This window comes from Diceros bicornis, chromosome 18, assembly GCF_020826845.1.
Source record: "Diceros bicornis minor isolate mBicDic1 chromosome 18, mDicBic1.mat.cur, whole genome shotgun sequence".
Lineage (NCBI taxonomy): Eukaryota > Metazoa > Chordata > Mammalia > Perissodactyla > Rhinocerotidae > Diceros > Diceros bicornis.
In genome coordinates, this window is record NC_080757.1 from 18,798,019 (window position 1) to 18,810,310 (window position 12,292).

The 12,292-nt window shown below is 53.9% G+C and overlaps 3 protein-coding genes and 4 non-coding genes across 11 annotated transcripts; 2 read left to right on the plus strand and 5 right to left on the minus strand.

Annotated features, from left to right (window-relative positions):
* The first annotated feature begins 162 nt into the window (after positions 1-162).
* TLCD1 (TLC domain containing 1) lies at positions 163-2,358 on the plus strand. The gene is made up of 4 exons (XM_058560252.1): positions 163-545; positions 856-938; positions 1,035-1,117; positions 1,522-2,358. The coding sequence occupies exons 1-4, from the start codon at positions 352-354 to the stop codon at positions 1,906-1,908; spliced, it is 747 nt and encodes a 248-aa protein (XP_058416235.1). The 5' UTR covers positions 163-351; the 3' UTR covers positions 1,909-2,358.
* A 418-nt stretch (positions 2,359-2,776) lies between these two features.
* On the minus strand, positions 2,777-6,481 carry RPL23A (ribosomal protein L23a). 2 transcript variants are annotated; one of them, XM_058560253.1, is made up of 5 exons: positions 6,385-6,479; positions 5,350-5,533; positions 3,614-3,790; positions 3,060-3,129; positions 2,777-2,834 (listed from the first exon to the last, which is right to left on the minus strand). In XM_058560253.1, the coding sequence occupies exons 1-5, from the start codon at positions 6,413-6,415 to the stop codon at positions 2,820-2,822; spliced, it is 477 nt and encodes a 158-aa protein (XP_058416236.1). In that variant the 5' UTR covers positions 6,416-6,479; the 3' UTR covers positions 2,777-2,819. The 2 variants fall into 2 exon arrangements, with proteins under 2 accessions (XP_058416236.1, XP_058416237.1); XM_058560254.1 differs by having other exon boundaries at positions 2,777-3,129; positions 6,385-6,481.
* LOC131418045 (small nucleolar RNA Z17) lies at positions 2,947-3,017 on the minus strand. The gene has a single exon (XR_009222840.1). It is a non-coding gene; the product is annotated as a small nucleolar RNA Z17 (small nucleolar RNA).
* LOC131418040 (small nucleolar RNA SNORD42) lies at positions 3,204-3,268 on the minus strand. Its single transcript, XR_009222835.1, has one exon. It is a non-coding gene; the product is annotated as a small nucleolar RNA SNORD42 (small nucleolar RNA).
* Positions 3,865-3,936, minus strand: LOC131418044 (small nucleolar RNA Z17). Its single transcript, XR_009222839.1, has one exon. It is a non-coding gene; the product is annotated as a small nucleolar RNA Z17 (small nucleolar RNA).
* Positions 5,617-5,684, minus strand: LOC131418039 (small nucleolar RNA SNORD42). The gene has a single exon (XR_009222834.1). It is a non-coding gene; the product is annotated as a small nucleolar RNA SNORD42 (small nucleolar RNA).
* A 2,083-nt stretch (positions 6,482-8,564) lies between the features above and the next one.
* On the plus strand, positions 8,565-11,605 carry RAB34 (RAB34, member RAS oncogene family). 4 transcript variants are annotated; one of them, XM_058560248.1, is made up of 10 exons: positions 8,565-8,677; positions 8,898-8,989; positions 9,823-9,891; positions 9,994-10,095; positions 10,199-10,263; positions 10,381-10,432; positions 10,621-10,702; positions 10,775-10,865; positions 10,998-11,105; positions 11,188-11,605. In XM_058560248.1, exons 1-10 carry the CDS (start codon positions 8,624-8,626, stop codon positions 11,253-11,255), a joined length of 783 nt encoding a protein of 260 aa, XP_058416231.1. In that variant the 5' UTR covers positions 8,565-8,623; the 3' UTR covers positions 11,256-11,605. The 4 variants fall into 4 exon arrangements, with proteins under 4 accessions (XP_058416231.1, XP_058416232.1, XP_058416233.1 ...); XM_058560249.1 differs by having other exon boundaries at positions 9,826-9,891; XM_058560250.1 differs by lacking the exon at positions 9,823-9,891.
* The last annotated feature ends 687 nt before the right edge of the window (positions 11,606-12,292 follow it).

Consider the following 12,292-nt stretch of genomic DNA (forward strand, 5'->3'; position numbering starts at 1 on the left):
TGGCGCCCCCAGAACAGCCCTTTTTCGCCCCTAGTCCGCGGGAGCCAGGCGGGAGGCCCCCGGAAAAGGGGCTCGCGCCCTCGGTGCTGCGGCGGCGCCAGAGGGGCGGGGGCAGGCGGGCGGGGCGGGGCGGGGCGGGGGCGCGAGCGGCTGGAGGCGGGGGCAGAGAGCCGCGCGAGAAGCGAGGAGGAGCGAAGGGGCCTAGAGAGCTCCGCGAAAACTGTGTGAGGCCGGCGGGCGGCGGAAGAGGGGTCCGAGGTGGACTGGCCCGAGAGGGAGCCACGTTCCCTGAACAGCCCGAAGAGGCCGCCTAGAGGGCGGACAGACAGACAGACGGCAGGGAGGGCCAGCATGCCCCCATTGCTGCACCCAGCCCTGCCGCTGCTCCTGGGCGCCACGCTGACCTTCCGGGCGCTTCGGCGCGCACTCTGTCGCTTGCCCCTGCCTGCGCACGTGCGCGCCGACCCCCTGCGCACCTGGCGCTGGCACAACCTGCTAGTCTCCTTCGCGCATTCCATTGTGTCAGGGATCTGGGCGCTGCTGTGGTGAGTGAAGGGCTGGGGAGTGAAGGTGGCTAGGGGATCCCGCGTTACTCTCCTCATCACTCAACGGGCTGAGGCCACGCAGTCTCACCTGATTCCCCGTTTGGAATGCTGTCCAACCAGGAGCGGCAGCGGCCCCAGGGGAGGGGGATCTCACCTGGGAAACGGGAGACACCTGGGTTTCAGCCAAGCCCCTCCTCGCTCCCGTTAGCCAAAAGCGCGATCGCAGCCTCCCCAGGGACTGGTAAGGGTAATGGAGTTGAGGGTCTTTGAGGATGCCGAGATGAGAGCCTGCCTTCTTCCCTCCCTTCAGTGTATGGCAAGCCCCTGAGATGCTTGTGGAAATTGAGACCGCATGGTCGCTTTCTGGCTATCTGCTCGTTTGCTTCTCCGCAGGTAGGTCTTGCCCAGGAAGCATTAAGTAAGTGGGGGTACAGGGAAAACCTTCCTGTTCAGTCCCCTTCATGAGCTCTTCCCCCATCCCTCCGCTAGGGTATTTCATCCACGACACGGTGGACATCGTGGTTAGTCGTCAAGCTCGAGCTTCTTGGGAATACCTCGTCCATCATGTCATGGTGAGAAGCAGGGGATGTGGTATACGCCCTGTGCTGGCAGCGGTGCTTCTGAACCTGGGAAGTCAAGACCATCTTTTCTTAACCCCATTCCCACCTTGTGTCCTACATCTTATGCTAGGACGCTAAGGGTTGGCACCGTCTCTGTGCCCCTGGCTCACTATTTGAGGCCAGGGATCCATGGCCTGATCTAGTACTTCCTTAAACAGACTGGAAACTCCACCAAGAGTCAGAATCTGTGGGCAGGGATCAAAACGTACTCATGTTGAATCCACTGTAAACTCTAGTATTCCAGAAATAGGGAAGGATTTTCCAGCCCTCAATCTGGGAGCCTTGACACTCCCACCAACTTCCAGGAAAGCCTTGGTGTCCGGGTTCCCTAACCCGTTCTCTCCCTTGCTTTCCAGGCTATGGCTGCCTTCTTTTCAGGCATCTTTTGGCGCAGTTTTGTCGGTGGGGGTGTCCTAACACTGCTAGTGGAGGTCAGCAACATTTTCCTCACCATCCGCATGATGATGAAGATCAACAATGCCCAGGATCTCCTCCTCTACCGAGTCAACAAGTATGTCAACTTGGTCATGTACTTTCTCTTCCGCCTGGCCCCTCAAGCCTACCTCACCCATTTCTTCCTGCGTTATGTGGGCCAGAGGACCCTGGGCACCTTTCTGCTGGGTGTCCTGCTCATGCTGGATGTCATGATCCTCATCTACTTTTCCCGCCTCCTCCGCTCAGACTTCTGCCCTGAGCGTGTCCCCCGCTGCCGGCAACACAAAGACAAGTTCTTGACTGAGTGAGAGGCACAGAGCCTGGGACTCACAGCAAGGACAGCAAACACAACCAGGAACAGCCTCACAGAACTAGAGGAGACTTTGCCCCAGGTCTGGGGCATCCTCTGGGGTTACCCTCTCCAGGTTTTGAGCTTGCATCCACTATTGAAAACACCAATGAAAGCACTCCTCTCAAGTCCTTGTCCTTTCTTGGGCAAGGGGTGAGGGAAGCAGACCGACCGGTTGGACATGGTAGATGGGTGTGGGGACAAGGTGCCAACCACACTGACTTGAAATGAATGCTAATGAAAACTCTGGGTGTTTTGTTTCATACAAAGCCTCTTCCAGGGATAGAGGAAGGGGCTCTTTTTTTTCTTTGTGAGGGAGATCAGCCCTGAGCTAACATCCATGCTAATCCTCTTTTTTGCTGAGGAAAACTGGCTCTGAGCTAACATCTATTGCCAATCCTCATTTTTTTTTTCTTCCCTAAAGCCGCAGTAGATAGTTGTATGTCATAGTTGCACATCCTTCTAGTTCCTCTATGTGGGACGCAGCCTCAGCATGGCCGGAGAAGGGGTGCGTCAGTGCACACCCGGGATCTGAACCCAGGCTGCCAGTAGCGGCTCTTGTAATGTTTTCTTGCTTGTTCTCTTACCCCTATGAAGGAGACAAGGTGTGGTTGTCCTAGGACAACTAACCCTAGTCTGGGTCACAAATATCTCTGCTACCTGAGCTCCCACCACCAGGATTCTAACAAGTCTGGTGAAGTGAGAGGGTCAAGTGTTTCTACACAGTAAGTAGACCAAGAGTCCTTACCCGAGCCCTGTTGCTTAGGTGTGTATGTATCTCAGTATGGCCTCCCCCCAGCCCAACCAGAAACTGACAAAGAAGCATATAGTGAAAAAACTTGTATTTAGAATTAGCCAGCTGGACTCAGTTTAGATGATTCCAATCTGAAAAACAAAAGGGAGCTTTGTTACTGGGAGCTGAAATGTGAAGATTAAGCTGGAATGTCATGGTTAAAAAGCAAAATGAGGGCACATGGTGAGGGTAGGGCCTGACAGGGGTACAGTCAGTCAGTCAAGACTAATCAACAAAAGTCAGGCTTTGGTCGCTAACAAAACATCACTTGCACCCCAGGGGTAGGTGTTAAGGAGTCTGTATCAAAGGAAGCTTACTTTGTTGGCAACATCCAAAGCATCATAGTCAGGAGCCAGTCGAACATATGCCTTCTTCTCTCCATCAGGCCTAGGGTGGAGAAGGAAGCCTTAGTCCCTGCTGCCCTTGCTGCCCCCATACACCCCTGCCTCCCCCAGTCTTTCACGCATCAGTGGTTCCTTTGCTCATGTCATTCTTTTCCAAATAGTGATTTTTCCATCATGTGCGCAGAGGCAGGCTAAGGAAGCCACTAAGCCAGAAATGAACCCAATTCTCTTTTATAGGAAACACCAGGTATTCTGATGTAAAATTGTATGTCACTCTAGAGGTAGCATCAAGGAAATGAGCACCAAACCCACAAATTAAGTCCTGGAGGCAGGACAGCCCAGAAGTCCACACTCCATACAAAGAACTGTAATTACAGCAGGGGCTGCTCATTTCTCAAGGCTAGCACACTGTGAAACCTCCTTCTGACCCCAAAAACAACATCAAGAAATTTCATACCATTCAAGTTTGATTCCCAATTCCTTACTGAAGCTCAGGCCTCCTCTCCATCCCATGGGGCCCCACTTACCTAATCAGGGTGTTGACCTTGGCCACGTCAATGTCATAGAGCTTCTTTACAGCCTGTTTGATCTGGTGTTTGTTGGCCTTGACATCCACAATGAACACAAGTGTGTTGTTGTCTTCTATCTTCTTCATGGCTGATTCCGTGGTCAGGGGGAACTTGATGATGGCATAATGGTCAAGCCTAGGGGAGAGGCAAAACAGGGTCACCTGCCCAGGGCCCAGCAGAAGCAAGGATGGGCCCTCTTTTGGAGCCCTGGTGCATCAGACAATGAGGTAGCAATCATTTTTGTCAGACTTTGGTCGCTGAACAGTGTCATCATCTGCACCCTGAAACCTAGGGACCTGGAGGCCAAACCCTTGTGCATTCTTTCATTTGAAAGGCTTTCATCCTTTAAGTGATTCAAGAATCAGCTCTGAGTTCCAAACTGCTTCATTCTTTATTTGACCTCAACATTTCTGAAGACCAAATTTATGGACGAAATTTGAGACATGAGAGGTTAAACAACCCAAAAGGACAAAGCTAGACTATGGAGTCCTGAAACCCAGACTAGGATTCCAAAGAATGTTGGTGCTTCACTATGGGGTTGAATAGACCGTTTCTGTCCCCTTTGGTTACTGAAAACCTGCTTGAGGGCTGGCCATCAAATCTTTTTTTTTTTTGAGTAAGTTTGGCCCTGCAGTAACATTTGTTGCCAATCTTCCTTTTTTCTCTCCCCAAAGCCTCAGGACGTAGTTGTGTATCCTAGTTGCTGAATTGTAGCTCTTCTATGTGGGACACTGCCACAGCATGGCTTGATGAGCAGTGAGTAGGTCTGCGCCCAGGATCTGAACCGGTGAACTGTGCGCCGTCGAATTGAACTTAACGGCTGTGCCACCAGGTGGCCATCAATTCTTGAGAGCAACTTTTTATTTACATCTCAGGAAAACTCACAGTGGCTTGAACACACCTACAACATTCCCCCTGAATTTCAGAGAAGGCTCTATTCACCTGAACGCTACCTTCCCGTTTTGAAGCTAAAGGTCAGGTCTCAACCTCTCATCACATTAAATTCTGGGTCCAAATGGGAGTAAAAAGTCTGTCAAGTGTTTTCCTCCATGGACACAACCCACTCTCCTGCCTTTTTCTTAGGAAGCACAGTGGGAGGACCAGAAACCCATTGGTGGCAACCACTACCATGGCTCTACTCTTATCTGTGGTCCCTAATGTCAGCTATTATCAGTAGCAGGACACCAAAATACTCAAGTACTCTAACCTTTTGCCCATTTCCCTCTAACTGTTCCTCAAGTGTAAACATTCGGGAGAGTGAATGAAAAGCTTCCATACACTGTTGCAGGCCCTCACTGTCCACTACAGATGAATGAATCTCCTTATCAATCTAGAATCATCCCACATCCTGACCCTCAAGGACTATTCCCTACAGCAATAGGTGCAACGAGGAACCAACTAAACCTGAATTCCAAAACAAAGAACACTTCTCTAAGCTCTACTGTACACTCCCAAGAAAGTGGACTTTAAAAAATAATTAACCTAACAATTAATGAACCTTGACAGTGACTCTGGGTTGTTTTAAAACGTCTCCTCTTGTTAAGTAGGGTATTAATGATCTCCTCACACTCCTATTGGAGAAACACACTAAGCACCAACATGTTTTTGAGAAGCCACGCTCTAACTTCCGTAACTTTTCAAATTACCAATGGAGAATACCCAAACATCTTTTCATGGGTACGGGGCATACTGACTTGTTTCTCCTAGGGGCGCTCTTCCGAGGATATTTGGGTTGCCTTCGGAGCCGCAGTGTCTTGGGGCGTCGGAAGGTGGGTGATGTGCGGATCTTCTTTTTTTTGTGGCTGTGGACGCCTTTTAGCACTGCTTTCTTGGCCTTCAAAGCCTTTGCTTTGGCTTCGGCTTTGGGAGGGGCAGGGGCTGAGAGAAAAAAAAAAGGGTATGAGATTCAGAAATCGATCACTTCCGGCCTCAAGACGGGTAGTGGACGCCCCAGGCCACACGTGCATCAGCGGTTCCTTTGACGACATCAGAAGTTTCAGGTGGTTAAGTTTTTTTCCATCATATGCACGATACTGGGACCAACTTGGAGTAACTCCAGGGACACGAGAGAAACAAAAACTAGCAACGATCCAATGCTTGATACTTGCCAGGATGCGTGCTAATAGTTTTCTTTTTTTTTTTTTTATAATTTTATTTCTTTCTTTCTTTTTCCCCAAAGCCCCAGTAGATAGTTGTATGTCATAGTTGCACGTCCTTCTAGTTGCTGTATGTGGGACTCGGCCTCAGCATGGCCGGAGAAGCGGTGCGTCAGTGCGCGCCCGGGGTTCCGGGCCGCCAGCAGCGGAGCGCGCGCACTTAACCACTAAGCCAAGGGGCCGACCCCGTGCTAGTAGTTTTATACATACCATCGCACAACCACCCTGGGAGGATATATAGCCCCGTCGGACAAGGAAAAAAAAAAAAGAAAAATAAGTTGAGGGCACTGATTCCTTACAGGTCTGGAGACATGGAGCTCCGGCCTGTGGATGCGTGTAGCTCCCCAGGGCCGATCAGCTGGCAGGGGGTGCCGGCCGGGCTTGCCTCCCCAACCCCCTTCACGGGAGCCCACCCCATGCGGCTGGACCCACGCGCGCCGCAGCGCGGCCGAAAGGCGAGGAGCAGCTCCGGAGCAGACACCCAAGCCTTAGCCCAGCCACCGTCCTCCCAGTTCGTTCACTCTTCGGGGATGCCAGGCCAGCCAGCCGGAGCCCTCTAGCCCCAGCACATACCTTCCTTCTTCACTTTCGGCGCCATCTTCATGAAAAGGGTTTCCGAGACCCGGTCCCACGGGCTTATAGAGCCAAGTCTCACCGAAGACTCGCGATGCTTTTTAGTTAAAGCTGATTGGATACTTTGCAGCGCGGCGCCCGCCGGGAATGGTAGTTAGGTTTAATTTCATCGCGAGAGGTTCCAAGGGGGCACCACCCCTCCGCTCGTGAGACGCTCAAGCTTCTTGGGGGTTGTAGTCTGTTAGAGACGCATGTCTATATGCTGCGGCTGGCCGGCGCATGGGTGAAGCTGGCTGCAGCTCTTGCCTGGTCCTGAGCGCTTCCGGTTCTGAGCAACTTCAGGGAAGAGGATTGAAGTTCCAGGAGACAATAACACTGCAAACTGGAATGAATATAGTTAGATTGACCCAGGGAAAGTGAAGCAAAATTCTAGAATGTCAGAACAGAATTTGTCCGGTCCAACTCCCTCAGACAACATCTGTGGAAACAGGTCCAGAGAGGGGACGTGACTTGGCAATAACAGTGATTTGGTGGCAGAAAAAGTTGAGTCAGGCAGAGGGGAGGAGGTAGGAGGCGGCCACATCTGTCCCTGTGACAGATTGTCCTGCTTTTTCCCGATAATACTCTGGAAGAAACTCTGTCAATATGTCAAACACCCAGCGCACAGATTTCTCCAGGATTCGCTAGTTCTTCTTGTGAATAATTTCATTCACAGTCCTCTCCCTTTAGTCTTCCCTTCCCTGCCCTAGTCGTCTTTGCATCCTCAGATTCAGTTCCTGACACAGAGCAAGCTTTAGTAACGCTGAGGTTTGTCAGTTTTGCTTCTCTGAGGGTCTCTGCCTACCCCACCTCCACACCGCCCTTTCTGGTTTTTCCCTCCCCTCTTGGAACCAGATTTCCCCTTTGAAGGTGAGATTTGTTGTGTGCTACCTTCTCTTCTATCCTGCAAAACTGCAAAAAAGAAAAGTTGTCTTGGGGGGGTAGAGAATTGCAATGGGGTCAAAGCGAAGAAAGCCTATACCAAGAGGGGAGTCCCCATGTCCCGGAGTGGTGACCTTCCCAAAGGGCTGAGTTCCCCGGTCCACTTAGCCCTCCTTTATTCTCCATCCAGGGAGGCAGCTTGGTCTTCCGCCTCCCACCCCTCAATCTACAAGGCAGCCTTGGAGGAAAAGATGCCAAACCTCGGACGTCTCTCTCCTTGGTGGGCACCCGGTTCCGACCTTGGCATCCCCTCTATGTTCCCCTCTCATCCTCTCAGGGCAGAAGGGCGAGCAGGGGCAGACTCTATGAGTCATGTCCCGGGCCTGGAGTTGAAGAGGGAAGCGCCGCCTCTCCTAAGGCCCCTTCTCTCCCCTTTCCCCTCCCTCTGGTTCCTGGCGCAGCCAGATGCTGCGCAGCAGTCACCGATTCCCCATCACCAATTCATCTGGGTAAGGGTCCCCGTGGAGGCGCAGCCCGGCACAGAGGTGCAGGGGAGAGCGACCTGGGGGATCCTGATCTGGGCAGGTTCCAGCCTGGGTGGGGGCAGTCCTGGTGCCCGGTGAGGCGTCTGGTGGGGGAGCCTGAGCTGGGAGAGTGCAGGGAGGAGGAGAGGAGGGGGATGCCGGAGCGGGCAGCGAGGCCGGGAGTTGCCGGGAGAGGGGCGGGGGGCGGCCCTTCTCCAGGAATTTCCGGGGATCATGTTACAGCGCTCGCGGAGGGAGAGCCGAGTGGGACGCGAGGCCCGGCAGCGGCTTGCGTCCCTCGCCCCCTCCTCCAGCAGCCCGCAGCCTTTGCAGCGCCGTCCCTGCCCACACTGACCCCGTGTGGCGGGGCCGCTCTGTTATGGTAGGGCCACCTCAACCCCGAGTTGTCGTCGGGTCTCCGCGGCCTCGCGTTATTGTAGGAACTATCCGGCCCAGAGTTATTGTAGGGTCTACGTGGGCCCGGGCCCCCCTAGACGGAACTCCCCGCCCCCATTTGGCGGCGGAGGCGTCTCCTCGCCCCCGAGTCGTCCTAGGGCCGCCCCGGGCCCGGGTGATTGTGGGTTCGCCCCGGCCCCGAGTGATTGTCTCAACCCCGTGGCCCGCGGTGGTCGTAGCGTCCCCGAGGCCACGGGCTCCCGTAGGCTCCCCGTGGCCCCGAGTTATAGTCGGGACGCCTCGGTCGCGGGTGATTGTCGGGTCTCCACGGGTCCGGGTCGTTGGGGCGGATCAGGCCTCCGCGCCTTCTCAGAGCGCCCCGCAAGGCCGCAGGCAAGATGAACATTCTGGCGCCGGTGCGGAGGGACCGGGTCCTGGCGGAGCTGCCCCAGGTAGGCGTCAGGGCCACGTCGGGCTTCTGGCTGCGGTAGGGTGTGGCCGGGGAGGGGGTGGCATGAGACCAGTTAGAGGCTTGGGCCCAGCCCTTCCGTCCTGCTAGGCCTGCTGCTTCTGGGTGGTCCCCTCCCCACCCCTCTACCCCCGCCCCTGGCTGCTTGGCTGTGGGACAAGGGCCGTGAGTGGGTGAGTCCCATTCTCCTCCATCCCTTTCAGTGCCTGAGGAAGGAGGCCGCTTTGCACGTGCACAAAGACTTCCACCCCCGCGTCACCTGCGCCTGCCAGGAGCACCGGACAGGCACCGTGGGGTGAGTTAGAGACTCCATAACAAAGAAAGGAAGTCCCAGGAAACCCTGTGGTCAAAGCCAGGGTACACAACCAACCCCTTGGGGCTTCGTTTCCGCCTCTACCAACTGTTTGGTTATTCTTCCTTTTTGTGCCCCTGTGTTCTCCCCTTTCTTCTGGGCAAGGTCCTGATGAGTCGTATGAGATGGGGTGGGGTAGAAAGGTGGCAGTTCTATTCCTGACACAAAGAAGGTGTCCAGAATGAGGAGGTGGTCACCAGCTCAGCTTCCCACTTATCATCCATTTGAGCCCCAGGGCAGGAGGTTGTGCCTAGAGGGATGAGTCCCATTGTGGGTAAAAAAAAGGTAATACTAATAACAGTTGCCACCATTAACTGAGCATTTACTGTGTGCCAGGCAGCGTGTTGGGTACTATTATTCTCTTTTATTAAATGGAAAACACCATCTCTTTTAAGATGTATCCTGATTTCAAAGATGTTAAAATGTATGTGTGTGAGGATATGTCTCAGACTGTAGGACATTTATCTCATTTTAACCTTCACAACAACCCAATGAAATATATACTAAATCCCCACTTAACAAATGTTGAAACTGAGGCTCAGAGAGGCTAAGTAACTTGTCCTAAGTCACACAGCTAGTAAATGTGAAAGCTGGGATGCAAATTCATGTCTCTCTCATACTGAAGCACATCTGTCCAGGTAAGCTGCCTGGGAGGCCTGGTGTCTATGGTAACCTCAGCCTGGGTGCAGCTACCTTTGTGGACCTACGAGGGAGCATTGAGACTCCCTAGGGTGAAAGAGCTAGTGTCCACTCCTCCTGCCCACTCTTGTGTCCAGCAGATTTAAGATCTCCAAGGTCATTGTGGTGGGGGACCTGTCGGTGGGGAAGACTTGTCTCATTAATAGGTAAGAGGGTGCTGGAGCTGAGCTGGGTGGGGCTGGGCAGGGTAGGGCCACGCCTAGCCAGGTGGGCTGGGCTCAGGGCCAGAGCATCTTGTGTCCCCTCAGGTTCTGCAAAGACACCTTTGATAAGAATTACAAGGCCACCATTGGAGTGGACTTTGAGATGGAACGATTTGAGGTGTTGGGCATCCCCTTCAGTCTGCAGCTGTGAGTTCTTCCTCCACCCCTTCCTGCCATTCCTTCCCCCAGCGCCTGTACCCCACCTCACCCCACGCACACATACCTGTGTTTCACCTCTCCTTCCTCCCAGCTGGGATACTGCTGGACAGGAGAGGTTCAAATGTATTGCCTCTACCTACTACCGAGGAGCCCAAGGTAAGGGGCTGGGTGAAGTGGGGTATACCTGGCCTCTAATCTAGGGCTGGGGGGATTGTGGAAATCAGCCAGTAGTATCTTCCCGTCAACCTGGGGCTGTTTCTGCCATTCTTCCAGCCATCATCATTGTCTTCAACCTGAATGATGTGGCCTCCCTGGAACATACCAAGTATGTAGGGATGCTGGACTATAATGGGGGCCCTGGGAAGAGAGGGTTCAGAAAGGAGGCAGGGGCACGGTCATGGTAGGGAAGGGGAAGAATGCATCTAGGACCAAAGAGAAGGTCGTGAGGCATATGAGTGTGAGCGAGAGGAGCCTGTCCAGCTCACTCATCCCTCGCTGTCCACCATCTGGCAGGCAGTGGCTAGCTGATGCACTCAAGGAGAATGACCCTTCTAGCGTGCTTCTCTTCCTCGTGGGTTCCAAGAAGGACCTGAGTGTGAGTGTGCCAGTGGGGGGACTTCCCAACTTGATGAGGGGAACCCCCCATCTGACTCCGACTTTACCTCAGACTCCCGCTCAGTATGTGCTGATGGAGAAAGATGCACTCAAGGTGGCCCAAGAGATGAAGGCCGAGTACTGGGCGGTCTCATCTCTCACTGGTGAGTCAGAGGCTTCAGGCCTTCTGCTGTGGCATTCCTGCCTGCCTTGCCTCTCATTCCTACACCTCCAGCTGTGCCTAGTGAAGCCAGGCCTGGAGCTGCCCCTGAGCACCCGTCTACTCCCCGTGTCAGGTGAAAACGTCCGGGAATTCTTCTTCCGCGTGGCAGCACTCACCTTTGAGGCCAGCGTGCTGGCTGAGCTGGAGAAATCAGGGGCCCGGCGCATTGGGGATGTTGTCCGTGAGTGCCCACCTGGATGAGGGTGGCAGAGGGCAGAAGGAGCCTCCAATCCCTGCTCCACGTATTTCCCACCCTCCTTCAGGCATCAGCGGTGATGACAGCAACCTCTACCTAACTGCCAGCAAGAAGAAGCCCACGTGTTGCCCATGACGGGTGAGGGAACTGTCCAGAGGCTGCCCAGCCCTGGGGCACTGTGCCACTGGACTCCCTGAGAGCTTGACCCCTGGACGTTTGCACTGACTGTTTTTCCAGACCAAAGACCTGCCCCTTGGTGGCAGTACCCCCAGAGGGTTAGCTGGGACCATGCTAGTCACTTCCTGCCCCAGGCACCATACCGAGGACTGGATGCCCCCCTCTTCCAGGGGCCCTCCAGGGTGCCCAGTGATAGGGAAGTGGTCCTTGCTGCTTTTATTCAGCCTGCTGGACCCTTTGGGTACAAGGATGCTTAATGATCACAGCCTCACACTGTGCCTTATGCATTAAAGTATCTGTTATTGGCATTTTGGGGGCTGGAGTCCTTTGTTGGGGATGAGGGTGTGAAATGGGCAGGGCTGTTTGGTAATCTTGACAGTGGAGCCGCCTTCTTTTTTTTTTTTTTTTAGAGAATATCTTTTATTTTTATTTATTTATTTATTTATTTTTTGTGAGGAAGATCAGCCCTGAGCTAACATCCATGCCAGTCCTCCTCTTTTTGCTGAGGAAGCTTGGCCCTGAGCTAACATCCATGCCCATCTTCTTCTACTTTATATGGGACGCCACCACAGCATGGCCTGACAAGTGGTGCATCAGTGTGCCACCAGGATCCGAACCACGGGCCACCAGCAGCAGAGCGCGTGCGCTTAACCACTACGCCACGGGGCCGGCCCCCCCCTTTTTTTTTTTTGTGAGGAAGATCAGCCCTGAGCTAACATCCGATGCCAATCCTCCTCTTTTTTGCTGAGGAAGACTGGCCCTGGGCTAACATCCGTGCCCATCTTCCTCCACTTTATATGGGATGCCACCACAGCATGGCTTGACAAGCAGTGCGTCAGTGCACGCCCGGGATCCGAACCTGCGAACCCCGGCTGCCACAGCAGAGCGCGCGCACTTAACTGCTGCACCACCAGGCTGGCCCCGGGAGTGGAACCTTCTGCTGGGATTCTGGCCATCACTGGCTCCTGGGCAGGTCTCAGGCAGGCTGGGAGCTC